This window comes from Neltuma alba, unplaced genomic scaffold (genome assembly GCF_004799145.2).
Source record: "Neltuma alba isolate B1F8T4 unplaced genomic scaffold, ASM479914v2 tig00012194_pilon, whole genome shotgun sequence".
Lineage (NCBI taxonomy): Eukaryota > Viridiplantae > Streptophyta > Magnoliopsida > Fabales > Fabaceae > Neltuma > Neltuma alba.
The window spans coordinates 344,788-371,703 of NW_021636734.1; the positions used below are offsets into that span (position 1 = coordinate 344,788).

Genomic DNA, 26,916 nt, shown 5'->3' on the forward strand with positions numbered 1-26,916 from the left:
ATTCTGGCAAAATATGTCCCTTTTTTACGTATTTTTTTATATCTCTTAATTTGTGTAATAACTTTAAGAAGATAAATATAGTGAAATAGAAGGAGAATATATGAGAATGATTTTTATTTTTAATTTTAATCTCAGAGATGTTTTGGGGGACCCCAGTTCTTGTTGGAAGTCCTCATTCAACGTGACACGTGTGATGGAAAGATTTGAAGATCGCATCACCCTCCCATGAACGTACGTGTGGAGATCACATAAATGGAACCGATTTTTTTTTTTTAAATTATTATTTATTTTTCTATTTTCATTTGATGAGATACATTTGAATGTAAAAAGAAAAAAGAACCCCTTTTCAAAAAAGAATGTAAAAGAAACCACTAAAATTTTGTCCTGAAGCGGGAAACCACTCAAGTTAAAACTTAAAATAAATGATTCAGTGAAGTGATATGTGAGTAGGAATTCAATACTATTTATTCGTTTTTCCTGACTTGCATGCATATTCTGCAGCGGCTTCAAATCCGTAGTCACGGGCAGCGGAGGCGCTAGAATGAAACTCCCAAGTATTCCCATTTTCTTTTGTGTTTTTTTTGGCCTGAAAATATTCCCATTTTCCAATCCACCAAATTCTCCCATGTTTTTTTGGCCAAAAATAACAAAATCCCATCCCATGCTGCAATAAGTAAGCTCATTATTTATAATTAATCGGAAGCAATTTTTTTTGGGTGTTTCTCAATAATAAGAATTAAAGTTGGATAAACGTGTAATTTTGGTATAATAATAGGATTGGTATATGATTTACTTAAAGAATTTTACATTCCTCATGCTTAAAGAGTTTTACATTCCTCATAAAAAATCGATTATAAATAAGTATTTTTATTTTATTTTTGTCCATATTGTTTTAAAACAAATGTTTCAATAGCTAAGTTGTGGTCAGAAGTTAATTTATTTCTCTTAATATCTCTCTCGAAAATTGAGCGAGATGTTATAAAATTGAAAAGAAAAAAAAAAAAGGAAATGGCAAACAGAAATCTCAGATCTAATTTTCCCCCAATTGTCGTCTATAAATAACCGAGAGGCCAACCCCGATTGCTCGCGCTGAGCTCTCTGCTTCTATCCGTGCCTCATCTTAGAAGCGAGAACTGGTCTCTATTCACCCGCAAGGTACGAGACCCTCACTCCCCCTCATCTGAATCTCTGTTGGGAGTTTCATTCTGATTCACTTTCATAGTCCATTCTAAGTCTTCTCCACCGTGTGGCACATTCTTAAATTTGATGAAGACCTGCTGAATCATTGATTCTCGGTTCTCTATTCCCTGATCTTTTCTACTACTACATAGTATCCATACCTCTCTGTTTTCTCTCCGCTGAGATCTACTTCATAGTTGTTGGCAACCTGTCTTGCAAATTAGATCTCAGATCTGTTCTATTTCATTAGCCTGATGCGTAGATCTAACAGAGGCTTTTGCTCTTCACAGTGGATCTGTCTATTCATCCTTCGGTTTCGTACTTAATATACTTTGGACATCAAAATTATGACGCTACAATTAGACACAGATCAGATCATTTTGATTTACTGATTTAAGATTCTTTTCAAGCCCTGTTACATATGAATTAGCTGCTGCGTACTCTGCTCCGCCCCATGCTTTCCTGTCCATTTATACTTTATACCCTTTACTTTCACTATGATTTTGACAAACTTCTCACTTCGTCCCCTTCCAAACGTTATTTGTGAACCTACTTAAGCTTCGTTTCAAAGATCTTTCGCTTTGTTTCCATATCTCATGATCAGACAACTTCCAAATGTTATATCTTCTTGGGAGGTCATTGTAGCAACTGTAATTCTTACTTTATATTTTTCGAGTTATATATATACACATATCCTTGAGCTTGGCATGATGATTTTATTACTCTTTCTGTGCTTCTTTCGTTGTAAATGGTGTTGGATTAAGCGATCAGTGATTCTTACGTAATGAGCTTTTAAATCTCGTCAACTGAGTTTCGTGTGCAATTTGACCTGATGTACCAGAGCAATGGCATCCCATATTGTCGGATATCCTCGCATGGGCCCCAAGAGAGAGCTCAAGTTCGCTCTGGAGTCATTCTGGGATGGGAAGAGCAGCGCTGAAGATTTGAAAAAGGTGGCCGCTGATCTCAGGGCATCAATCTGGAAGCAGATGGCTGATGCTGGGATCAAGTACATCCCCAGCAACACATTTTCTTTCTATGATCAGGTGCTTGATGCTACTGCCCTACTTGGTGCTGTTCCACCTAGGTATGGATGGACTGGTGGGGAGATTGGATTCGATACCTACTTTTCCATGGCCAGAGGGAATGCCTCAGTACCTGCAATGGAGATGACCAAATGGTTCGACACCAACTAGTAAGTGATGGCTCATACTACGTTGTATTTTAACTAAAATATTATTCGATAGTTGTCAACTAAGAGCTAAATTATCATAAATGAATTGGTGCAGTCACTTTATTGTACCCGAATTGGGACCTGATGTCAACTTCTCTTACGCTTCTCACAAAGCTGTGGACGAGTACAAGGAAGCCAAGGCTGTATGTCTTTTTATTATCTAGTGCTTTACGTTAATTTTTTTTTTTTCACTTTGAAATCTGAGGCTAGATGCGGTGAGCCTATTTGAGCTGCAAGACGCATTGCTATGAGAGCATATTATGTATCTGGTTCAGGGTCAGGGAATTATAGTTCAAAAGATCTGAAGTGTTGGCTAACTTGATAGAACTAATTGTGATAGTCTGCTTCTACCTGTATCACTCTTATTATGGTAGGTCCGACATGAGGTTGGCAGAGAATTGTTCTGCCATGCTCCTGTGTCAGCAGTTCTGATGAAATCTTAACTTCGTGCATTTATCTAATTCACCTTTGTCATTGAATATTTGATTTCTTCTTGTAGCTTGGAGTAGATACTGTTCCGGTCCTGATTGGTCCTGTCTCGTACTTGCTGCTCTCCAAACCTGCTAAGGGTGTTGAGAAAAGCTTTTCTCTCCTCTCTCTCCTCCCAAAAATCCTGGCTATTTACAAGTGAGAACCTTGAACTGTACGCAGATTAATTTCTTGCCCCAGATCATTAGTTCCTTGGATTTCTCTAACTTGCTTATAATAATGGACTCAGGGAAGTTATAGCTGATCTTAAGGCAGCTGGTGCTTCATGGATCCAGTTTGATGAACCAACTCTCGTTTTAGACCTTGACTCTCACAAGCTCCAAGCATTTACTGAAGCATACTCCGAACTTGAATCTTCTTTATCTGGATTGAATGTCCTTATTGAGACCTACTTTGCTGATATTCCTGCTGATGCTTACAAGACCCTCACTTCTCTCAAGGGTGTCACAGCATATGGATTTGATCTCGTCCGCGGAACTCAGACCCTTAATTTGATCAAGGGTGGCTTTCCCAGCGGAAAGCACCTCTTTGCTGGAGTGGTCGATGGAAGGAACATCTGGGCTAATGATCTTGCTGCATCCCTAAGTTTGCTACAGGATCTTGTGGGCGTTGTTGGCAAAGGTTATTATTAAACATACATTCATGGAATATAATGGCATATGTCTAGTATTGTAGCCTGATATCTCTATGTCCTAAATTTTGTGCAGACAAACTTGTTGTCTCCACCTCCTGCTCGCTTCTTCACACTGCTGTTGATCTTGTAAATGAGACCAAGCTTGATGATGAAATCAAGTCATGGCTTGCTTTTGCTGCCCAGAAAATTATTGAAGTCAATGCATTGGCCAAGGCGTTGTCTGGTGCAAAAGATGAGGTACCTTCAATTCTTTTAGTTCCTGTAAAATCTGATGTAGAATTTTTAAGCGCGCCATGAAACAAAGGAGGCAGAATAACTCAGCAATGTCCGTTACCTGAAAACGTATTTAAGTTCCTTGTCTTTGCTTGAGTGTGAGGTTGGAAATGTTGTAGGAGATGTAATTTCAAATGACATTATCACAAATGATTTTTTGAAACATGCCGCTGGGAGAGTCGAACAACGATATGATTAGACATTTAATACAGTTTGTATCCCAGTCTTTGTAGAAGCGTTGATTTAGACCCTAGGTTTGTGTCATTCCGGTTTGTTTCATCACACTATTCCATGAATAACTCGTTTTCTGCCTCCATGTCAGGCCTTCTTCTCTGCTAATGCGGCAGCTTTGGCTTCAAGGAAGTCCTCTCCAAGAGTGACCAATGCGGCTGTTCAGAATGCTGTGAGTTTCACTTTTCCCTCAGTTTGGTTTATCTGGATTTGTTGAAAGTAATTGTTCCGCTCCTTCTAACGACTTCTTTACTTGCTCTGTCAGGTTGCTGCATTGAAGGGTTCTGACCACCGCCGTGCCACTAATGTCAGTGCCAGACTGGATGCTCAACAAAAGAAGCTTAACCTCCCAATCCTCCCAACCACTACCATTGGATCCTTCCCTCAGACCGTAGAGCTGAGGAGGGTACGCCGTGAGTTCAAAGCCAACAAGTGAGAAGATTTTTCAGTTAATCTCTGGCCTTGCTTTTCGGGCCACACAAAGCGGGGGAGGGGGGATCCCTGCCTTGCTTTCTTCACCCCATGCCACTTATTTAATGACCCTAATTTTTATTTCTTCAGGATCTCCGAGGAAGAGTATGTTAATTTCATTAGAGAAGAAATCCGCAAAGTTGTTGAACTCCAAGAAGAGCTTGACATCGATGTCCTGGTACATGGGGAACCAGAGGTTAGCACTCACTTTCGCATATTGATGAGATATCGATGCACCAACTGAACATTAGTGATTCACTTCCCCTAACTCTGAGTGCCTTTAAATGCAGAGAAACGATATGGTTGAGTACTTTGGTGAGCAGTTGTCCGGCATTGCCTTCACTGTTAATGGATGGGTGCAATCTTATGGATCTCGTTGCGTGAAGCCACCAATCATCTATGGTGATGTGAGCCGCCCAAAAGCCATGACTGTGTTCTGGTCATCTATGGCTCAGAGCATGACCAAGCGCCCCATGAAGGGAATGCTTACCGGTCCGGTCACCATTCTGAACTGGTCCTTTGTTAGAGTCGACCAGCCTAGGTACAAACTCGAGACCCATAATAAGATGTTGTGGGGAAATGAACAAGAAAGACTTTTCATCTCGTATTTTACTTGATCGTTAGGTAGCTGACACATACAACAATCTATTTGCAGATCCGAGACTACCTATCAGATTGCCTTGGCTATAAAGGAGGAAGTAGAAGATCTTGAGAAGGCCGGCATCAACGTGATCCAAATTGACGAGGCTGCTTTGAGGGAGGGATTGCCGCTGAGGAAGTCAGAGCAAGCTCACTACTTGGACTGGGCTGTCCACGCCTTCAGGATCACCAACGTTGGTGTGAAGGACACCACACAGGTATTTCACCCATTAGAAATATAAACGGGTTATAATCTATTTCCTCTTCACATCTTCATCTCGTAAGCTGCATGATTCTGATGTGAACAATGGAACACAGATCCACACCCACATGTGCTATTCCAACTTCAACGACATCATCCACTCAATCATTGACATGGATGCTGATGTGATCACCATTGAGAACTCTCGTTCCGATGAAAAGCTTCTCTCAGTGTTCCGCGAAGGAGTGAAGTACGGTGCCGGAATCGGCCCCGGTGTGTATGACATTCACTCTCCCAGGATCCCACCAACAGAGGAAATTGCTGATAGGATCAACAAGATGCTGGCAGTGCTGGAGAAGAACATCTTGTGGGTCAACCCTGACTGTGGTCTCAAGACTCGCAAGTACGCTGAGGTGAAGCCAGCCCTCACCAACATGGTTGCTGCCGCCAAACTCATCCGCAATGAGCTCGCCTCTGCCAAGTGAATGGTATAAGAGAGTCGAACCTCCCTACGTGCACCGGTTCTTCTTTGCTTAAAGAAAAAGAAAAAGGGGAAAAAGGGGGAAATTTGTCTTCTTTTTTTTTTTTTTAATACCAGCGGAAATTTATGTGTTGTTGTTGCAATAACTGTGTGATCTTAGTTAGCGTTTCCCGGGGTTCTTTTGTTCTCTAAATATTTGTATTTTTGTGGCCGGGCCAGTGGCCCCGATTCTTATTGAATCACAATTTACCAGTTTTGTGGTAATAACCACCCAAATCTTGCCTCGTCAATTTCGTTATCTATCAATGCAGGCCATGTAAATACCGAAATGGTAGAACAGCACACTAGATATGTTACTAGCCAAAAAAATGACAGAACAATGATATCTGCCGAAGCTACTATCGGTAAATGACAGAACAACACACTAAAGTACTCAAAAGCCATTTTGGAAGCTGAACGTTATAAGGCTTAAAACATGTAAACTCTATGCTGCGTAATCCACGAGGAATTTTCCGAGTCCCGAATGATCCATCAAAGTAACAAAAACAAGTAGCAGCGATCGCGTTTCGTCATTAATTTATAAATGAGGTTACCTCAAACTGAAAGCTTCTCCGAATGGCCCTGTACCTTGTTAGCTCAGGTGAAAACAATGTATGCTCCTCTGCCCTACAATCTGAGGGAACTATCCTCATCCTAATTTTAAACCACTTCGCCCGTAAAGTATGTAGGGCCTACCATTCTCTCTGTGAGGCGTTTCATATGCTCCATATTTTGGGGATCAACTGTTATTATGCACAATTACATTCTCCTCTAGTCTTTTTTGAGTAGAGATAAGATATTTTTTGGTTTTATTTATAGGGCACTAAGAAATTTTTTTGGTATAGATGTACAATTTTACATATCATTTATTATTATGTTAATTTTGTTTATATGAGATGTAATATATATATTAAATAGAGATAAAATTAAAAAATTGTTTAAATTTTAAATGAGAGTTAATGAAGTTTAAGATTTTTCTTAGTCTGTATAAAACATACTGAAAGTGACTTATAAATAGGAACAAAAGAGTATCTCATATCTTAAGGGTCCTGGATGAAAAGTAAAAAAATTATATCATTTTCACTTAAATCAACAAATAAGCATACTAGTGATTTTGTTGGTTCCATCACATGCCGGAGCCAAAGAAATTATCTTAAAATATGATTTACAAATAACAAGATCTTGTTATAAATTTTACATTTTATATTAATCATGTAGAAAAAACATGTCCTTCTTTTGGCCAAGACAAAAAGCATGTTCTCCTGAAATCTGCCAGCAGGATTTCCCGTAATTCCAAATATTTCGGTGCACACAGCAGGGTTAGCAACAAATTCAAATATTCCAAATATTGTGGACAGTGATTATTAATGAGTTAAGATATATCCAACATCCAAAGTATTTTGTGGTGTATTTAACATCTCGAAATATTTTTTAACTACATCTAGTATCCTGAAGTTTTTTTTTGGTCTTGTTATTGGATGCATCAAAAAATATTTTTAAGTGCTGAATGTACCTACAAAAATACTTTGTAACGCTAGATAGTAGATACAACAAAAAATATTTCACTGTGCTAAACACATTTTAAAAAAATATTTCAGAGTGTCAGATGTATCACAGAATACTTTAGGGTATTGAATGCACCCCGATAAATATTTCAGGATGCTGTATGTATATTAACACATTATTACTTTACTACAAAGAATAAATTATCAAGGTAAACATAACTTTTCAGATTTTATCTACAATTGTAATTGGTGAATCCAGAAAATGTAATTATCGTCTTTAACTAATGAAAATATATCAGATATGCAGTCGGCTTGCCAGTTGGCCCACACTTCTTTGAGGCCGAACAAGCCAAGGGAAAGCTGTTTTCCCATGGATAACAAGGAAAATCTTAATCCCTGAAACTTACCAAAAAACAATATCGAAGGATTCTCATTCATACCCAACAGTCCCAGCATATAGATAAGCGAATTCCTTTTTTCTCTGAAGGGGAAAAATAACCACAACGGACGGGACATTCCAGCGATACGATCATCCAGTCACACTGACTACCATCTCCAATACCACAAAGGAAACAAAGTGAACTATTTTAGTCCATTGGAATTTTAGTATTCTGCAATGTTTGAATGCACCAACCTACTAACTAGGAAGCATCATAAAAGATAAATGTAATTAGTTCTTAAACATTTTTTTACCATTTATTTTTGCTCAAACCAAGCTCCACTGCCGTCTTAAATCTTCGTTTGCACACGGCCTAAAGATTCATTATAGTTTAAATAAGCCTGATCCGGCCGAGCCGTCCTTAGTCGTCTGTGTCGCGATCAAACATGCCTCCATAGCAACACTTTCTTTCCCCTTTGAATTCCTATAAATTTGAAGCATTCTCAATACTGCAAACCCAAACACAGATAAAACAATTGAAGCACATCCATAGCGACAGGAAAAAGAAAATATATCATCAAGCATGGCTCTCTCTCGTGCCATCATCCTTGCTCTACTCGCTGCTACCTTCTTTACAGCCATTTCCATGGCAGAAGATTTCATAGTTGGAGACGAAATGGGTTGGACAGTGGGGTTCGATTATCAATCCTGGAGTGCAAATAAGGTCTTCCGCGTTGGAGACAGGCTCAGTAAGTTCATCAATTCACAATATAATCCTTGTTTTTGCCACATATGTTTGCTTCTATGCGGGAGGATGGAACAGAAATTGAGTTTTTAGTTCCTTCTTACCAAATATTGCAGTATTCAAGTATGGTGCAGGAGAGCACAATGTGTTCGTGGTGACCGGAACAGACTTCAGGAACTGTAGTGTTCCCGCAGCAAGTCAGGGATTAACCACAGGAGAGGATGTGATTGTGTTGGAAACTCCAGGCAGACAATGGTACTTATGTGGGGTTGGGGATCACTGCCAAAATGGGCAAAAGCTTTTCGTAAATGTTTTGCCTTCTGAAACAGAGGCTCCATCTCTTTCACCTCTATCATCTGTCTTGCCCATAACTGCTACTCCGTCTTCAGCTCCAGCTCCAGCTCCATGGTCTCCTCCTTCCTCATCTCTGCTTGCCAAATATCGATGGCTTCCAGGAAGATGATTACAATATTTCACCACTAAATGCTGCGGCTGTTTTAGCATATTTCTTGGAGGGAGGTCCTTCTCTGGCGAGCTGCTAGTCCACTAATAATACTCTTAATAATATCTTATGTTTTCAAATCTCAAGCCTTGATTCCACAGTGATGCGATTTGCGAGATGTACCGTTTTTGCAGCAATTTGATGTTTCTTTTTTCCACCCGGATGTGTTAAGATGCAGTTGTTATTCGCAGGTTAATGCCAATTCCTCTGTTGTTATGATGAAATCTGTTCATTTTCTTTTGCTATTGCTTATTCCACTCGTGCATCAGCCATTTATTAAGCCCCACCCCACCCCTCACACACGCCAAAAAAAAGAAAATAAAATAAAATAAAAGAACGAAGGGGCAAGTTGCTCAGAACACCTAGTCACTGTATCATAGTACTCGCAATAAAGAAAACTACAGACTCATAAAAATAATAATAAAGCAATTACTATCACACATGTTAATTGATAACTTCATGATGAAACATAGGAAGACATTAATTCTTTTATGATTTAATCCCGTGTTACTGCTGAGGATAGTTGTGAAACTAAGGGGTGGTGTAGGGAAAAAACAAATAATAATTTTAAAAGTAATTTTATCTAAATAAATATATAAAAGAAGTTTGGTCTCGATTTGTATGAAAATACTATTTAAAAATGTTTTTTTTGTGGATTTCAAACAACCCTCAGGTTTTACAAGCGGAAACGCCCGTACTCCCCCATTTTAACTTCAATGGCACTTCAATTATTCAGTATCTTAAATTTAAGCAAATTAGTGTGGATCGTCTAATTTAACTGGAAAGGGAGATTGAGGAAGATGATTTGACTATTAGGGGGTGTTTGGCATTCTCAAAGCCGCGGTTTCAGAAGTATTTTTCTGCAAAACGAGGTAACCTCCTCCACATATTTACTTTGTAATCCGTAAAAGCATTTCTGAAACTATGGTTTGGTTTCTATCCAAACACCCTTTAAGACGTATAACCAAACACAGGATTTCTTCTATGTCAATGGAAAGGAGTCAAAGGACGGGATTGGGAACGATATTCTCACCGCATGAGCACCAAGCCAAGTCATAAATTTTTTGTTTGTGTGTCATGTGTTAGTTTTTCTCATGGGCCTCCAACACCCAAATATCGTCGTCGCGGGCTTGCACTAGTAACTGAACACACATGCCTGCACGGCTGCCCTCGCGTGTTGGTAAATATATAATGACAAAATTTATGTTCATTTCTTTATACTGATTAGGTTCAGTTCTTCAATTAAATCTTAATACTAGTTTTTTTTAATAATAAAAATCCTACTAGATAAAATTTTAAAATTCTGTTAAGTCATCATCATTAATAGTGAAAATCACATATGACAATATAGGATTGAAGAATTGGGCTAAATGAATTTAAATAAATAAACCGAAATTTTGTCTACATATATATAATTTTAAAATATAATAACTACATTTTTCCCAACAAAAAAAAAGGAACGACTGCAAGAACATCAGATTAAATGTGTTGAGTGCTGAGTGTATTGTGGGCCTAAAGCCCAATAGTAGCCCAAGTCTCATACACACTTCTCGGTTACGATTCCATGTGCTGGGGGAGTTTCGAACGAAGTTTCCAAATTCTGCTCGAAACAAAAAACTTATGCATGAGGCCTAATTAATATTCGCGCGGGTGACTCACTCAATATGCATTTGTATTCGGCAAAGCCGTCCTTGGTCGTCCGCATCACCATCAATGTCACACTCAAATTACTCAAAAAAGCAACATTTGGACTCCTCTTGAAAGCTTATAAATTTGCTCACATCCTCAATGTAATCTCATTCCAAAACGCCAACAAATCATATCATCAGCCTCATTGATCACTCAATTATTGAAGCATGGCTCTTTCTCGTGCTCTCATCCTTGTTGTCCTCGCTGCCACCTTCTTCTCAGCCACCCCCGCCGCCAAAGAATTCGTCGTCGGTGACGACCATGGCTGGACAATCCAGTTCGATTACCAAGCCTGGGCTTCCGACAAGGTCTTCCACGTCGGAGACAAACTCAGTAAGCTCGCTCGCTCGTTACATTGCTTCTTGACAAATTAACCTGAATATATGTACTTACTTGATGAATATTTACCGCATCAATCACCTCTCTGAGCAATATATATTATATCTATACGGCAGTATTCAGGTATCCTACTGGGAAGCACAATGTGTTCAAAGTGAATGGAACAGACTTCAGGAACTGCAAAGTTCCTGCAGCAGCTCAGGGATTAACCACCGGAGAGGATGTGATTGTGTTGGAAACTCCGGGCAGGAAATGGTATTTGTGTGGAGTTGCAGATCACTGCCAGAATGGGCAAAAGCTCTTCATTAATGTGTTGCCTTCTGAAGCACTAGCTCCATCTCCATCACCGTTATCATCTGTGTTGCCCATAACAGCGTCTCCGTCTCCGTCCCCGTCTCCATCTCCAGCTCCGTCGTCGTCTTCGCCTTTACGTGCTAAATATCCACGGCTGTCCAGGAAGCTAATTGCAGTGTCCCAATACTAATCCTCGCGCCGGCCACCCAATTCTCTTCCGAGTTGCTTCTAAATTACACCGTTGCGTTCTTTTCCCATTTTGTTCACGAATGTAATTTCTACTAAGTATTATTATTCATACGTTGTTCCTTATTCGATTAATAAAAACGTTATTCACTTGGGGTGTTGATGATATATTTTGATACGAATACGGCGGCTTTGAATTCGGTATCGAGGACGGAGTCGAATCCCTTCATCATTTACGGATAGAGGAAAGCCTCCCTGAAATTCTTCTTACTATATTTTCATCAAAAAGCCAGAGATATGGTTACTTGTAATAAGTTTCGATAATCTGCCTACCAAAAATTGAGCGTTAGAACTTTAACATCTGCAAATCAAATGTAAAGTATTTCTAGCTAGGGGTTGAACTTGCAATAAACCATTTCTATCAAAATTTTACATCTTTGTTGATTTCCATATAAAACCAAAAACAAACTAATTAAATCGTCAAAATTATGTTTGTTTTTAAGTAAAATCCAAAAGCGACATTATTAAAAACTATGCCTAGATGATGGCCCAAAAAAAAAGAAAAAAGAACTGCTTAGATAACTGATCGCTCTACCAACACAATAAATATTGTCTCTAGTCATGAATATAAACCCAGTTTATTAATTCGTGACAGTTTAAAAATTACTTCATTAAAAACCTAGTTTATTGAAAAAATGTGCTATTTTTTTAAATATCTTTTTTTTAATGTGAATATTAAATGTGGGATATAAAGAAAGAGGAAAATGACAGAATCTATCAGGGTAATGCAGGAAAACTTAAATGAGGCAAATAAAGAAAATTGCATTTTTAGAACCAAAGCACATCCTTCAGTTAGCTATCGAGATGAGTATACGATACCTCAATTTATCCAAAAGCAAACAACTTTATCCCCATTTCTGGACAAATGTGACTTCCAGTCTGCTGTGTCGTTACTGCAAAATTAAGCCTGTTCTTGAAACAGAAATTAAAGTTTATGCGTAGGATCTCTCGTGTATTACTAAATCAAAGAGTTTTTTTATTTCTAATGGGAGTTGTAACTTGTAAGTCCATGTTTCATCTGTTGTTGGGCTGATTTCCGCTTTTCGGTATTTGTAATTAAACTTTTACGACTTAAAATTTTTTCGCAATTTATAATTTATCTGTGTGTGTGTCTCTCTCTCTCTCTCTCTTATATATTGACAACCAAGGTTAGTATAATAGTATCAATTGTAAAAGAATATTTTCGTGCATTTAGTCCCTTTGTAAATTTGTAGTTTTTTTTGTGGTAATTTTAAAATTTCATGGTCGCTGTTTAATTAATATTCTATTTACTCGCTGTTTAATAAAGGCATTCACGTGGTGTCACCCGCCAATGTTTTGATTGGACTTTGAATTCAGTGTTGAGAGTGGTGTCAATCGCTTTATGATTTGCTGGTTGAACTTTCAATGGGCCTCACAAAAGTAAAGTGATGAGATTTCAGATTTATAAGATAATTCTCAATAATCTGGCTCCCAAAAATGAATCGTTAAATTTTTAACACCTATAAATTAAGTGTGTGTGTGTGTGTGTGTGTGTAAAGTATTTTCTAACACCAATTGATTTATTTCTTAGGGTTGAAATCTATGATAAACCAAGTCAATGTGGGGTAACTAGCTGCGCTTTTATCAAATTCAATGATTCTAGTGGTTTCTAACTTTAAACCAAGCACGCCCTAAGTATTATATAGCTTTTATCACGGTATATTCCTATCTATAGCAGGCATTCAAATTGTAAACTCAGTCTTAGTGTAGAATGTAGACGGCAAAGAAATTATTTAGGGAAAAGGCCAGGTTTGTTCAAACAGTAAATTTCGCTTAAAATAATGTTGTGATCTATATAATGACGAGGCCCACAAAGCATGTATTTCTCTTTAAATTTGAATAAAAATAAAAAAAGGATTAAAATTCATTTTAGCTGTATTAACATATTCTTTCAATCAAGAAATACATGTTCTTATTCAACTGACGATCATCATCTTTTTAATATATATCCAACGTTCAGTTTCACCCTATCCGAAGATTAAACTCAAAATCTTAAACAAGGAAATGTATTGTGTGCGAGAATTTAAATAAAAGTGACTTTCACCTTATCTAATCGTGTTATTTACATGTGATCACGAATAATGTTAAATTTAATTTGCGTGTTTTGCTTATGTAGAGGCTTGCAATGGAAGGGATCAGGAATTAGAGGAGGCAACAGATGGAACATTATTGGCAAAAGAAGGCGACAACGAGGGCCCCAAAGGAGTATTATTTGTGTCCCTCTCGTTTCACACTCTCCTTGTTGTGTTGGACCACTTCAATGATCACAATATCTTCGGATTATCCCCTTTTCTGAACTATTACGTATATATCAATGCTCTACATTATAATTTAATATTAATGATCATCGTAAGAAGCCGACCGCAGGCGGGACTGCCATGAAATCAAATCCACCCTATATATATATTACGTGCCCCAACCCAAATCATGTATCGCTGCGACAGCAAACACTTCATCTAAATCAACAAATATCTATCATAACTATCAAATTGCTACTCAGACATGGCTTCTTTCTCTTCTGCTACTGCTGGCGTTTCCTTGCTTGCCATTTTCATGGTCTTGCAGCTTTCCTCAGTCGCCATGGCCGCCGATCACATTGTGGGCGGTGACAAGGGTTGGACCACCAACTTCAACTACTCCGAATGGGCCAAGGATCAAGTTTTCGTTGTCGGGGACAACCTTGGTACGCATGTTTCGTTTTATTATTCTCTTTTGTGTACGTGTATGTGTGTGTGTGTGTGTGTATGAAACCAAGTGTTGAAATTTTATGCGATTGTGTGTTTGTGTGGCAGTGTTCAACTATAACAATACGAAGCACAATGTGTTCCAAGTGAACGGGACGATGTTCCAGAGCTGCACAATTCCAGACTCATCAAATTCAAACCAGTCACTGAGCTCTGGCCATGACGTGATTCGACTTGACACAGAGGGCAAAAAGTGGTACATTTGTGGTTTTAGCAATCACTGTCGTGATCTTGGCATGAAGCTTTCCGTCAACGTTACGCCTTCTGCTGCTTCTTCTCTCCTCTCCTCTGCCTCTCTGCTGCTTCTCGTCGCAGCCATGCTTGCCACTGCCACTATCTCCATCTGACCTTCCTTAATACTTCAGTCGCCTCATCCTTCTTGACCCCTGCATTTTTCAATAAAATAATAACGGTGTTTCCCCACTCCTTTTTAAAGAAACGTTGCTCTTGGTTGTTCTTATTCAACTGTTATATGATATATTATATTGTTTCTTTATAAGCTTACTACTGTAGTTTTATATGATGTTTCACGCTTCAACTCATAAGCCTGAGGAAAAAGCATGTTTTATTAACGGGCAAGATGAATGACGAGGTTAATAAGAGTATTAACCTGTGTTCACCAGTTAAGGTATTTTCCAAAAAGAAAATATTTGGCATGATGAATAAGCCAGGATCAACATAATTTGGATCATGAGTAATATTTGTAAACCATGCTATCGAGAAAAGGAGGAAAAGACCGAAGTGAGAAGAAAATGAGTGAATCGTTGCATGTACTGTTATTTCCATTGGAAACATTATCTGCTGTCGCTTACAGACATCACGTGAAGACTCATGGAATAAAGAAATGTTTGCGACCACTATAGTGGGAGTCGTCAAGTCACGACATGATACAATTTGAAGGAAAATTCTTCCATTTTTCAAAACCTCATCATCAATTCCTGGACATGCCACTTGTAGGATCGGTACAAGTGTCGAGGAAAGTAATTAAGCACCATCTCAGTAACCAAAATCCTTTAATCTTATTGGGAAAAATAGCTTCCAACTCAAATCGCTTCTGATATACGGCTTCTTTATGATATCATTGCCCAGCCAATGCATTGTTGTGGATTTGGAACCCCGCGTAATGGGTTTGTTTGAACGTTCTTCAATTCCTACTTTCTTGTGCATTCCAAGGGCTTGCCTGCCAATTGGATCTCACGTTTTCTTCTAATAGCTTTTGACGCAGTGAAGCAATATCACCATATTTGTATTCTTATTGCATTAGTTGAATCAGTGTGCGCTCTCCAATATGAAAAGTCATGCCACGTATGTGGAAAGAGATATACAGCGTGCAGAACGAACAAAGGAGTGAATATTTTAGCATGATTACGTACTGACCAACTCTCTGCAATTCCAGTCACTCATTCATTAGTTATTACCTTTTTCTTCTTTGCAGCCAACATGAAAATGAAAACAAAAATAGTTTAATCATCTGTGAAATAGTGACCCCCGAACTATACTGCGATATTTATTGCTTTGTGGTCTGGTGGCGTGCTGTAACTTCTGGCTTGCAACCAATATTCTTGTCAGCCTTTCAGGACTTGGGCTTTTTTCGCTTCATGATGAAAACATTAGCCAATATGGACTCAGGATGGGGACAGAAAGATAAAAAGGAAAGAGAAGTTCCTTTTATTATTTATTTTAACTTGTTTTCGGCACAACAGAGGTAACTTTTGAGACGACTATCAAATTGTGGTATAATCCTGCATATGCCATTGCTTGTAAAGCTAAATATTTTTTCACACACAAGGAGGTCATAGAAGCTTAATCTTATTACCCCTGTTACCAACTTGCTTTGCTGCTATAGGATGTAGAAGCAGACGAGGCTGCCTAAGTAGAAGAATGGGTGGTTCTTGTGGCCAGAGCAACCAGAAAGTCTCTCAAGTCTCCAGATGGAATGCTTTGATAAATTACATCACCAAGTTCCTTCGCATATTTTTGCTTGAAAACCCTTTTGATCTCGTCCATGTCTATCTCGGCCCTGCTGATTAGTGTCCGTACCAAAGTTCCTGTGTCAATCGTTCCCCCTTTGGTGCTGTTGTACAGTGCCTGCAAATATAAACCCGGTCAACTTCTTTTCTCTGAGCTTTAACATGACCAATTTCTTGCTATAAAGCTAATCACAAGGAATTTTTAGACTACCTTTGCATAGTAGCTTGCCGGATTGCAGATGCATTTCACAACCAGAATAAGAGACTTCTCAAATTCCAGACTGTTTCCCCTTTTGAGTGACTGAAACACAAAGCGGGCGGTTGAAAAGCATGATAAAAGGGGCGAGATTAATTATTAACGGCATGTTTGTCTCTTACCTTTGTGTAGTCATGTCCATATATGTGCTTATAACTTAAAAATGTCAGCTTCAGCTGGGCAATGCTTCTCTTACTGAGAATTTCAAGTACCACTGATTCATCAATTGCTCCTGAGCCTCCCTCTCCAGTTCCATAGAGCCTCCTTGCGTCACACTTGGATATATGCTGACTAGTCTCAGTTTGGTGAGCTTCGTGTGATGCAGTCAATGCCACAAGAATCTGCTTAACCAAACCCATATCCCTAATTATTCTACAAACACCTAACAGAATCCATAGCCATAAGACACAGATTGAGTAATACCCACGAGGAAAAAAGAACTCGCCTTTTGAAAGGGATGAGGAGGGTCCAGATCGATAATGTCTTGGTCCAAGTTCCTTCTGAATCTTCTATTGTATGCCTGTTTGATCAAAAGAATATGACTTGATTTCCGACCCACAAAGATTTCCACCAGAGCCTTGAAATTGGTGTCGTCTTGCTGGAGGGCTTCCCTGGATATAATAGCATCCCTATCATGCGGGTTAAGCATCCACAGGGACAAAGCAGAGGATTTCACAGACGAAACCTCTGCTTCGTATCTTTGAAGATGACCTATCAAGTCTTCACCATACGCTGCCTCATAGGTCTTTCTGAGTTGTTGTCTTTGAGATTGAGTCAGACGAGAAAGATAAGGAATCAAATGGCTCAAGCTTCCCAAAGAATCATGAATGGTCTTACAATCAAGCTCCAGGTTGAGATTAGCCGTTGGAAGAACATTAGCTGCCATAAGAGGAAAACAGGGGAAATGGTGGCTCGCTTCAGCAAGTTAGCAATGCCGAGTCACAGTATATATGGAAGGAAGGACAGGCAATCCAATCCATTACTTGAAGGTTAAGGCAGGAATGGTAACTTTTTTTTTTTTTTGGGGTGTAGAATTGATGGAGGGGGGATGGGGAGTAGCACGTGATTATTATCCCATTAATAATTATAACTCAATAAATATTCATCGAATTAAGGGATAATGAAATGATACAATTATATGAGAATATAATGAAGGTAATTGTCAAGGGTAGTGAGGTATTTGGGGGTGGAAAAGGAAAAAGGGCAAAAGAGGAGAGGAAGTTTCTGAGAATGTGAGAGGGAAAGAGGGTGGCTTTTGGGATGTGGGTGGCATGTGCAATTTGTTCTGTGGCTGATGATGGCGGTTAATTGGCGTCCAAGTAGACTGTGACTCAGTGATTCTGCTGATTATTCTTTGAGGAACATCGTGGAGAAGGACTAGAATTCAACCAATTATTTAAGGAACAGGGGTGAGTTGCAGAGTGGGTGAGAAGCGTCCTTTTTCCCCCATAATCTGCTGCTTAGATCCTTTTCCACCATTTTTCCTTACCCCGTTCCACCTACTTTTTCATTTGTCTTTCCATTTTTCTGTTCTTTTGGGAAATCACCTTCAGGTTCACACAACAAGACAAATTACCAAAAAAAAAGAATCTCTCGAAAACATTAAACTACTCTGAATTTCCCTTGATCCTTAACTGTAAATAATTTAATAAATATGTACTAAAATTTCCTTCCTTTTTTTTCCTTCAAATAATCCCTATAATTTATTCGGAGACTCGCGTGAGAGAGTACCTGGCATTTGGTCAACACAACCCTTAGACTAACCCGAATCGCGGCCCCACGACTTGACTTTTTTTTCCCCGAACTATATTCCCCACGAAAATGTTTGCAAGGCAATTTTTTTCCAAAAAAAAAAAGAGACAAATGGAAGAAGGGCTGGGGATTGGGAGGACGTGGGGAATGGGGCCCTGCACAGGGCATAGGGTAGGCCTGCGCCCTCCCTCGATGTTGCCGACTTTTTGTGATTGCAACTCATATGCTCATTAAATTTAGAAGTGTTCACGGGACGGATCGGGACCGGGACAGGTCTGTCCCGGTTCCGTCCCGATAAACAGTAACGGGACAGATTTTCTGTCCCGTGTCCCGGCCCGTCCCGGGGTTGTCTCGGTCCCGGTCGGGACGGGACGGATCCGGGACGGGACCGGGACGTCCTGAAATATTTTTTTAAAATTTTTTTTTAATTTTTTTTAATTTTAAAAAAAAAATCTAATTTTTTTAATTATATTTTTTTGACCTTAAATCTTATAAAAACATCTTTTTTATTTGTTTGGGTACTCTTAAACAAAAGCTCAAAATATTACATATAATAGTTATTAAAAACTCTAAACAAAAGCTTTTAACACAATAAAAACTTGCTAAAAAATCTAATCATCAATAATCTCAAATCATTAACAAATATAAAAACTCTAAATAAATATATCCATAGTTCCATACAATAGTCTCAAATCTTAAAAAAATATGAAAAAAAATGATATTATATAAAAAGTTAAAAAAATTAATTTTTTTTTTAAAAAAAGGGACCGGGACGGGACTGGGACGGGACGACCCCGTCCCGTGTCCCGTCCCGTCCCGGTCCCTTTTTTGTCCCGTCCCGGAAAATTTCGGGACGGATCCGTCCCGTCCCAATAAGACGGGGACCGGAACGGGCCGACCGGGACGGGCCGGCTTTGAACACCCCTAATTAAATTCATTCTTTTTTACTTAACGAATGTTTAGATGGAAACTAAATTATAATTTTAGAAGTGATTTTACGGTTTACGAATTAAATATATGAAGGAGTTTATCTCGATTTAGAAAAAAATATTTCTGAGAAGCACTCTTCAGGATATCCAAATACTTCCTAAGTATTCAAACTCACAATTTCCTTGCTGGTAAAAAAAAAAAAAGTCATAATTTCCTTATTAGACCTTATAATAAATGATGGAGGGAGCATATCAGATCAGATTCAAAATCTCTTGAGCCCAAAAGGATGTATTGGGTCAGGTACAAATGTAGATTGGGCTTTCCCTTTAGGGAGCATGGGGCGCCTCCAAATCCCAAAATGGTATGGGCCTCTCTTTAGGTCTTTTCAAGTCCATCCAATGCTGCTTTTAGTCTCCAACTTAAGCCCATTTTATTACCAGTTTTTTTGAATACAGCAGGCAACCCATCTTTTTTGGTTTTTTTTTTTAATCATTTCGACCAACGGCCTTTTTGATTGCTCCTGCATTTCAATTTCAATTTAACAAATGTGTATTTTTTTTAAAGATGAAGTCAACTTTTTAATTTAAATATTGTCAAAGAAAGAGAAGGTAATTTACCATGATTTAAATAGCCATTTTGATTTAACTTGAAACATGTGCATCATATTGGAATCTGGTTGAAAAGAGGAGTGCTCAAATCTTCACGCAACCTACCCAATATGTTACCGTTTCCTTGCTCAGATTATTACTTTACTCAAATAAATGGAGCAAACCAAAGAAACAAGTAATGGTTTGTTTTAATAGGACGCATTTCAGATATCCGCAAAGGCAGAAACTCAGTGAATCAGAAAATTTATAATTGAAGATACGACAGGGAAAAAAACCATTTGTAATAAAAGTCGCACTCTAAAAATTTGAAAGTACTATTCCGGTTTTAAATACAAGATTCTTATACTAGTGTGTATAACGGTCTTATATTTAAGATTAGGGGAGTAAAAGATCTAAAATTCACTAGAAAAACATATTTCATAAACTTGAATTAAACGCCTGATGTCTAGCAGCAGCATTTTAAAATATAAGATCAGGGAACGTGGCTTTGAATATGTGAAATTTCGAAATGGACACTTTATTGGAGCCAGTAAACGAGCGAGGCGAAGTCATGCGCGTGGTCAAATATGATGTGAGTTGGTGCCCCGCTGGAGACCGGAGAGGACCCCCCAATCATGGCTATTCGCAGACAATACACTTGTTCCTGTAAAGTGAACGGTTCCTCGTATTAGCTGGCACGATACTGCTTTATTTTATTTTATTTTTAAAAAAGTTACCTGCTTATTAATTATTACTCACTCTTCTTCATATTTTCTTTTTTTTACTTTTTAAAATGCAAATGAATGAAATAAGCCTCGCATCAAGACAAAGCATTTCTTGCGTTCGGAAAAGCGAAGGGAAGATCCGAAGTATTCTTGACCAGGACGGGGCATGTCTTCTGACTCACACTCTTGCTTTTCCAATTCTGACCTCGCTTATTTCCCGATATGCTTGATATTGGATTCGGCTGATAATGTCCAAACAAGAATACGTGGATCCTATGATCTGTTCTGTCCTTGTCTTCGTCTGTTTTGTTGTCTGCTTTTAATAACGTTTGATTATTTGTATATTTTCCCTCTCACGTCATTTCTCTGAATGGTGGACTGGACGCGTCCTATTCCCATATTTATTTCCAGCCCTCGCCCTCTCCCTCTCCTCACCCTCGTGTGTTCATGTCCTTTTAAATAACATTTTGACCCAATTCTGAGAGGAGGAAAAAAAAAGAGAAAGATAATCTTTTGTTTGTGTATATTTTGAAAATAGCTACTCTACTCAAAAAATAATTTTCTGGGCACATGTATGGAAATAGAAGGCATGGCAAGGGACGCTTTTTCTCTGAGCCACGAAACATTATAGAATATTATTATACTCACAAAATTTCCTGGTTCTTTTAAGTCATGCAAGAGGTTAGTTCGTTGCACACAATTTTTTAAAAATTCTTTTAATTAAAAATAACGGTCCGTAACAAATTAAACATGTGACGGTTGCTTGGGCCATTGGACAACGGGTATTTTTTAATCTTCAATTCCGAAAACTACTACTCTAAACATAATTGGCGGTGCAGAAAATTGTTAAGAAGAATGGGGCATTTATGGAACTTCACGGGTTCATTCTCATCATTCTGGCTGGCTTGAGAGCCACATCATGATTACATTCCTTCCAACCTCACACTAAACAGTCATACGTCTCTCTCTCTCTCTCTTCTGAGTTCTGCTTCAAGGCGACTCCTATCTGTTCGGTGACGATTACAGCGCTGGCTCTTTCTTCCCCTCTTTGTCTCTCTGCTCTCACCGTCGGCCACGGAATTTGTCAAACTCTGCGTTCAAAATCAAAATAGTAGTAGTTTTTGCTGTGCAAATTGCATATACTGCTACTACTCAGTCATCGCAATGCAGGTCAGTACTTAACGAATTCTAGGCTTAACTCTATCATATTGTCACGCTTCAAGTTCGGTTTTATTGTCATAATTAGAAACTCAATCGGTTTTCTCTGTTTGGGTTTTCCAGACAAGGACGGTTCAAGTAAAGAATGTTTCAGATCTAGCTACCGAGAGGGAGGTTCACGAATTTTTCTCGTTTTCTGGAGAAATCGAGCACATTGAGATTCAGAGGTGGGCATTTTACGCACCGGAATGTTTGATTTCTATTCTTTTCTTCCTGTTATTCGAATTCAAGTTTGGTTATTTTGACATACCTCCCTCTGGGTGGATGCTCTGAGAAAATGGGAGAGAACAAAGGACAGGCAAGAAATTACGAGCACTTTTACTTTTCATCTAATGGTATTAATTTAATTCTTCTCCCGAAAAAGCTAAGTGAGCAGGGTTTAACTATTGTGAAGTGCGCCGCCCCCAGTTTGCCTCTCTACTTTCCTCTTTGGTATTCCACCCCACTGGGAGCTTAGAAAACGTCATCGAAGATTAAGTGAAACTTAGATATTTTGTATGTGAATTTGCGTGATAGAGTGGAATAGGCTCTACATTTGTTTCAGTCTCTGCATCTATTTCTCTTCTTCGTGCATATGATAAACGACCGTATTAATTATGATGACGGGATGGTTTTGTCTGTTGGTTGTAGTGAATCGGGGAAATTAAAGACAGCGTATGTGACATTTAAAGATCCAAAGGCGCTTGAGATTGCGTTATTGTTATCGGTAATTTCTCTTTCCTTTTATGCGTGTTCGTGTAGTTGTGGCAAACCTGAGGCTTTACCTTATACTCCTCCGGTCCTAATTATAAGACCCAATTGACTTATTTGAGGAGATTAAGGAAGTAAGTTAAGTTGGTTATTTATAATAAATAAGTGTTGTCATTCCTAAAATATCCTTGCTAATTAGGTATATTGGCTAAAACTATCATTATTAGAAGGATTATCTTGGAAAAAAATGCATAAATATAAGAGACAAAATGGATTGGGGTCTTATAATTAGGACCAAATAAAAAGTCAAATGGGGTCTTATAATAAGGACCGGAGGAGTACTATGACTACATCTGTAAGAAACGGTCTTCAGTTAATTCCAACTTACATGTATGTCAAGATTGAAAGTGGTTCAGTGCATCTCTTTTGGGTTGGGGTGTTGTTTTTTTATTCTCCCCCCCCCCCCCAATTGGTCTGTAATGTGTTGTGCAGAAAGCAAAACGCTTTTAGAATGTTGAAGTTGTTTTTGTTAAGAGATTTATTTGCTGAATATAGAATATTGAAGTTTTTTTAACATTTTCTGCCTGATTCCTCTTTGAAGAACATCTAGAGTCACATGCCTTTATGCTTTGGACATAATGTTTTGATTTTTCATATGAAATTGGGAGTTCCTATGCTTTTGCACTTATGTGACCTGAGAAACTGAAAGTTCTGCTATATATTTTGCAGGGAGCGACAATAGTAGATCAGATTGTGAGTATAACTCCAGCCGAGAACTATGTACCGAAACAAGAGATGGAGGTAAATATATTAAGACCTTATTTTCAATGCTATATTTATGCATGATAATCTGGAATTCTAATATGTTCAAGTGCAATTTGTGCAGGAAGTAATGGTGGTAGCAAGTGCTACAAATGTTGCTCCTGTTGAAAATATTACACCAGATGTTGAGGTGGAACTGAAAATTCAACGTCTAATATGTTTTCCTTGCCTGATGTGCTCCTTGAATATTCAGTTAAATTATATGCATAACATGTTGCATTGACCTTTTGATCATTTAGTGAAAAGTGCCTGTATCAATAAACATTTAATTATATAGAACTAGTTTTCTAACTACTTTACTTTTGTCTTGCATGCTTATAATTTTCTGAAGCACCTGAAGTTTATTTTGCAGTTATTAGTAGCGTAGTATTGCATTCTTTTCTGGAGTGAGCTAATGACCTGTTGTGCAAAATCTCTTTGTGCAGGATAAAGCAAACCCCACTAACAGTGGAAGAATGTATATTAATAGAGCACAAGATGTAGTTACAAGTATGCTCGCTAAAAGTTCAGCAATTAGACAAGATGCACTGAATAAAGCTAAAGCGTTCGATGAAAAGCATCAGTTTACTGCCAATGCATCTGCTAAGGTTGCTTCTTTTGACAAGAGGGTTGGTCTTACAGAGAAATGGACAATTGGCATTTCTGTAGTTAATGAGAAGGTGAAGTATGTTGATCAGAGGCTTCATGTTTCAGATAAAACAATGGCCGCAATTCTAGCAGCTGAGAGGAAGTTAAATGATACTGGATCAGCGGTCAAAACAAGCAGGTTCAAAATGATGTTTCTCACAACATGCGAATAAATGTTGCATCACTGATTGTTATGAAAGTTATTTTTTAATTTGCCCTAACTTCTGTGCCTGATGATGAGCTGCGTAAGTTAGCCTCTTGAGCCAATTGCCTTTTATTACTTTGTCTTAATAAGCTCCCTTTCCTGCAAGGAATCATGAACAAGGGAAACGGAGAAATAATGGATATTTGTGCGGATATCTAGGAAACATAATTTCCTAATTCCTCTTAGGATCTTAAGGATTTGATTACCCAAGTATAAAGCCCATGCGGTGATGAGCTATTAAATGGGGTTAAAGAAGTTTTTTTTCTTTGTGAGGGGGGGGGGGGCTTCAGTTGCGATGGCAACAAACCTAGGTTTTTTTATTGATCAATGCATTCTGCGGGCAGCTAGTTACTGAATATATGCTTCTGAGGTTCGTAATTGTTATTGTGGCAATAAGAAGGTTGCAATTCACAATGTCGTTGAAGATTCTCACTGATCCTACGGTGGCTTTCATTGATTTGAACATCCATGTCTCCTTTGACAAGATTGTATATCTGTTACTGGAGACAATGACAGTACTCTTGATAGATGCTTCTGTGAAACCAAGCAGCTTTCATGGTTTATTAATCAATATCATGGAATTGCACCTTGTTAGTTGATCTTCACTTTCTAGCTTAAAATTTGTTTATTCCTTGTTGCTCGGAGACATGATGGCGAATGCCAAATAATGGTCTCTGTTGTGGTTGCTGCACCTGTTCTTCAACTTTCTCGATGCTAGTTCAATCCTCCTCCCTATAAGAAAATACAGTTAAAAAGGAAAATAAATTTAGACAATTTTGTTGTTCCTACCTGGGTGGAACATAGGTAGGAGAGTAGCAAAATATGCATAAATATTGTGGCTCATTTTTATTTCTAGTGTGTTTTTTAAAGTACTGATAACAAACCATTTGCCTGTCTATGACTTACCTTTTGGTTCTCCACAGATATGTGACTGCTGGAACGACATGGTTAAATGGTGCCTTTGGTAAGGTGGCAAGGGCTGGACAACTTGCCGGTACGAAAACCAGAGAAAAGTTCCATGTGGCTGTATCTAACTTGACAGCGAAGGTGAGTTCTGCTCTTACAATATGAGCCTCTCTATTCTGTAATGTCTTTGAACTCTCTGTATGGAAACACTAAACACAATCGCGGGAGAGGAAGAGGGGAAAATTCTTAAATGCATGTGGGTGTGCATAGGCATCGATTGTCACCCAAGAAATTAGTATAATGTGATTTCGTCCATCAATGCAGGAGCCGCCAGTTGCTGCATAAACCAGAATTTGGTAATCATAGGTTACATCAAGAGATCTCTTTATATGATGACATTTTTTTGGAACATGCTGCGATGTCAAGCTGTTTGGCCTTGGAAACGGAAACACAGAGTTGCAAAACAGGAGGAGAGACAGGAAGGCACTGGTTGCTGTGTTTGTCTTCCTAATCCGTCAGCAGTTTGTTTCACGTGGCAAGTGTTGTGATTAATTTTTATCCAATGCTTTATTCTTTTGTCACTATCTATGGTTTGTCGATGTTGCTTCTTTGTAATTTCAGCAGTGGTAATTCTGGTTTTCGTGTGGGAAGGAAATTATAGATGCAATGCGAGTGCTGTTCTCTTCACCTCAAAACATTAGCTGAGCATGTGCTATGAGATCTCTTACATGTATTCCTGTTACCAATGCTTTTTAAAAATTGTTGGAGAAATTATCTTCATGACTGCTTTTTCTGTTTTCTAAAATAAAACAGTATTCCCTGGAAAGAATGGAACAACCCAACATGAAAACAACTCAGTTTAAGCTTTCGGTGTCTATCATGAACGTAACATGAGAGTAGATCTTAATTTCCCATGCATTTTGCTGTGTCTTCATACCCACCTTCTACTTCATTTTAAAGGGGCGAATGATACTCCTAGGATGCATCTACAGTTAATGGCCTATGTCATAAAACCGCAGACTGACTATTCCCCCCCGGGGGGGGGGGGGAACATATTCCCCTTCTTGACCCTCCCCTCCAAAATTGGGGAAATAGGGGCGGGAAAGGTATTTTTTTGGTCTTGTTTTGGCTAAAATGCCCCAATCTTGGGGAATAATTTTACTTGACCCTATCTTGCTGGTTCCTCTTTTCCACGGACGTGTTCGGTGCTCGCTTCATCAGTGTCGGCCTCATTGAAATAGAGACCATGTGCTTAGTCTTGTATACCGACTTTAATTCAGTGAAGTCAGACCCAAAAAAAAAAAATCTGCACTTTTCGTTTGTATAAATATAATTTATTTTCATATTATAAATGGTTTAATCGGATAGTAATCCAGTAATTGGGTCGAGGAAACACGTGTAACTTGGTCTCCACGTCAATGCGCTTCGTCGAAGAAGGGATATCTTTGTACCATATGGCACCTGGTTCAATTGCATTTGTGAGGAAATTGTATCAACTTTGCTAAATGTTTCGAATTTAGACGTGAGAATGCGACAATATTAGTGGCAGAGCTTGCCACCCGTAAGGATACTGGCCCAGTTTAATAAAAATGTGAGGATTTTTTATTTTTTCATTTTTCCCTTCAAATTTGGTCAGCGCGAATCAGCCTAGAGAAGAGGCAAGTGTTATCCACATATTTATTCTTTTATTCATAATTTTAAAATATGATTAAGTTATTAATTTTATTCTTAAAAGAAAATACTCCTTCGATCTTTAATATAGGACTCAATTGTTGAGTTGATTTTAGTCCTAAATATAAGATTTATTTCTCATATTTATTATTTTTTTAAATTACTCCTATAGGTATTCTCTCAAGCATAATCAAGGAGAAGAGGGGGAGAAAGTATTAAGA

At 38.4% G+C, this 26,916-nt stretch overlaps 6 protein-coding genes across 6 annotated transcripts; 5 read left to right on the top strand and 1 right to left on the bottom strand.

Annotated features, from left to right (window-relative positions):
- Positions 1 to 1,077: 1,077 nt before the first annotated feature.
- Positions 1,078 to 6,109, top strand: LOC114724641 (5-methyltetrahydropteroyltriglutamate--homocysteine methyltransferase). Its single transcript, XM_028911036.1, has 12 exons — positions 1,078 to 1,155; positions 2,021 to 2,374; positions 2,469 to 2,556; positions 2,913 to 3,040; positions 3,132 to 3,523; positions 3,610 to 3,773; positions 4,132 to 4,212; positions 4,306 to 4,472; positions 4,602 to 4,707; positions 4,802 to 5,052; positions 5,167 to 5,368; positions 5,469 to 6,109. Exons 2-12 carry the CDS (start codon positions 2,025 to 2,027, stop codon positions 5,835 to 5,837), a joined length of 2,298 nt encoding a protein of 765 aa, XP_028766869.1. The 5' UTR covers positions 1,078 to 1,155; positions 2,021 to 2,024; the 3' UTR covers positions 5,838 to 6,109.
- Positions 6,110 to 8,339: 2,230 nt separating this feature from the next.
- Positions 8,340 to 8,964, top strand: LOC114724653 (basic blue protein-like). Its single transcript, XM_028911048.1, has 2 exons — positions 8,340 to 8,505; positions 8,618 to 8,964. The coding sequence occupies exons 1-2, from the start codon at positions 8,340 to 8,342 to the stop codon at positions 8,962 to 8,964; spliced, it is 513 nt and encodes a 170-aa protein (XP_028766881.1).
- A 1,895-nt stretch (positions 8,965 to 10,859) lies between these two features.
- Positions 10,860 to 11,515, top strand: LOC114724654 (mavicyanin-like). Its single transcript, XM_028911049.1, has 2 exons — positions 10,860 to 11,025; positions 11,148 to 11,515. Exons 1-2 carry the CDS (start codon positions 10,860 to 10,862, stop codon positions 11,513 to 11,515), a joined length of 534 nt encoding a protein of 177 aa, XP_028766882.1.
- A 2,579-nt stretch (positions 11,516 to 14,094) lies between these two features.
- On the top strand, positions 14,095 to 14,683 carry LOC114724655 (mavicyanin-like). The gene is made up of 2 exons (XM_028911050.1): positions 14,095 to 14,275; positions 14,385 to 14,683. Exons 1-2 carry the CDS (start codon positions 14,095 to 14,097, stop codon positions 14,681 to 14,683), a joined length of 480 nt encoding a protein of 159 aa, XP_028766883.1.
- Positions 14,684 to 15,249: 566 nt separating this feature from the next.
- On the bottom strand, positions 15,250 to 17,483 carry LOC114724639 (annexin A13-like). The gene is made up of 5 exons (XM_028911034.1): positions 17,008 to 17,483; positions 16,685 to 16,903; positions 16,518 to 16,607; positions 16,153 to 16,424; positions 15,250 to 15,720 (listed from the first exon to the last, which is right to left on the bottom strand). The coding sequence occupies exons 1-4, from the start codon at positions 17,446 to 17,448 to the stop codon at positions 16,206 to 16,208; spliced, it is 969 nt and encodes a 322-aa protein (XP_028766867.1). The 5' UTR covers positions 17,449 to 17,483; the 3' UTR covers positions 15,250 to 15,720; positions 16,153 to 16,205.
- A 4,051-nt stretch (positions 17,484 to 21,534) lies between these two features.
- On the top strand, positions 21,535 to 25,802 carry LOC114724640 (binding partner of ACD11 1-like). The gene is made up of 8 exons (XM_028911035.1): positions 21,535 to 21,726; positions 21,838 to 21,941; positions 22,405 to 22,480; positions 23,194 to 23,265; positions 23,351 to 23,416; positions 23,712 to 24,052; positions 25,042 to 25,165; positions 25,349 to 25,802. The coding sequence occupies exons 1-8, from the start codon at positions 21,721 to 21,723 to the stop codon at positions 25,367 to 25,369; spliced, it is 810 nt and encodes a 269-aa protein (XP_028766868.1). The 5' UTR covers positions 21,535 to 21,720; the 3' UTR covers positions 25,370 to 25,802.
- The last annotated feature ends 1,114 nt before the right edge of the window (positions 25,803 to 26,916 follow it).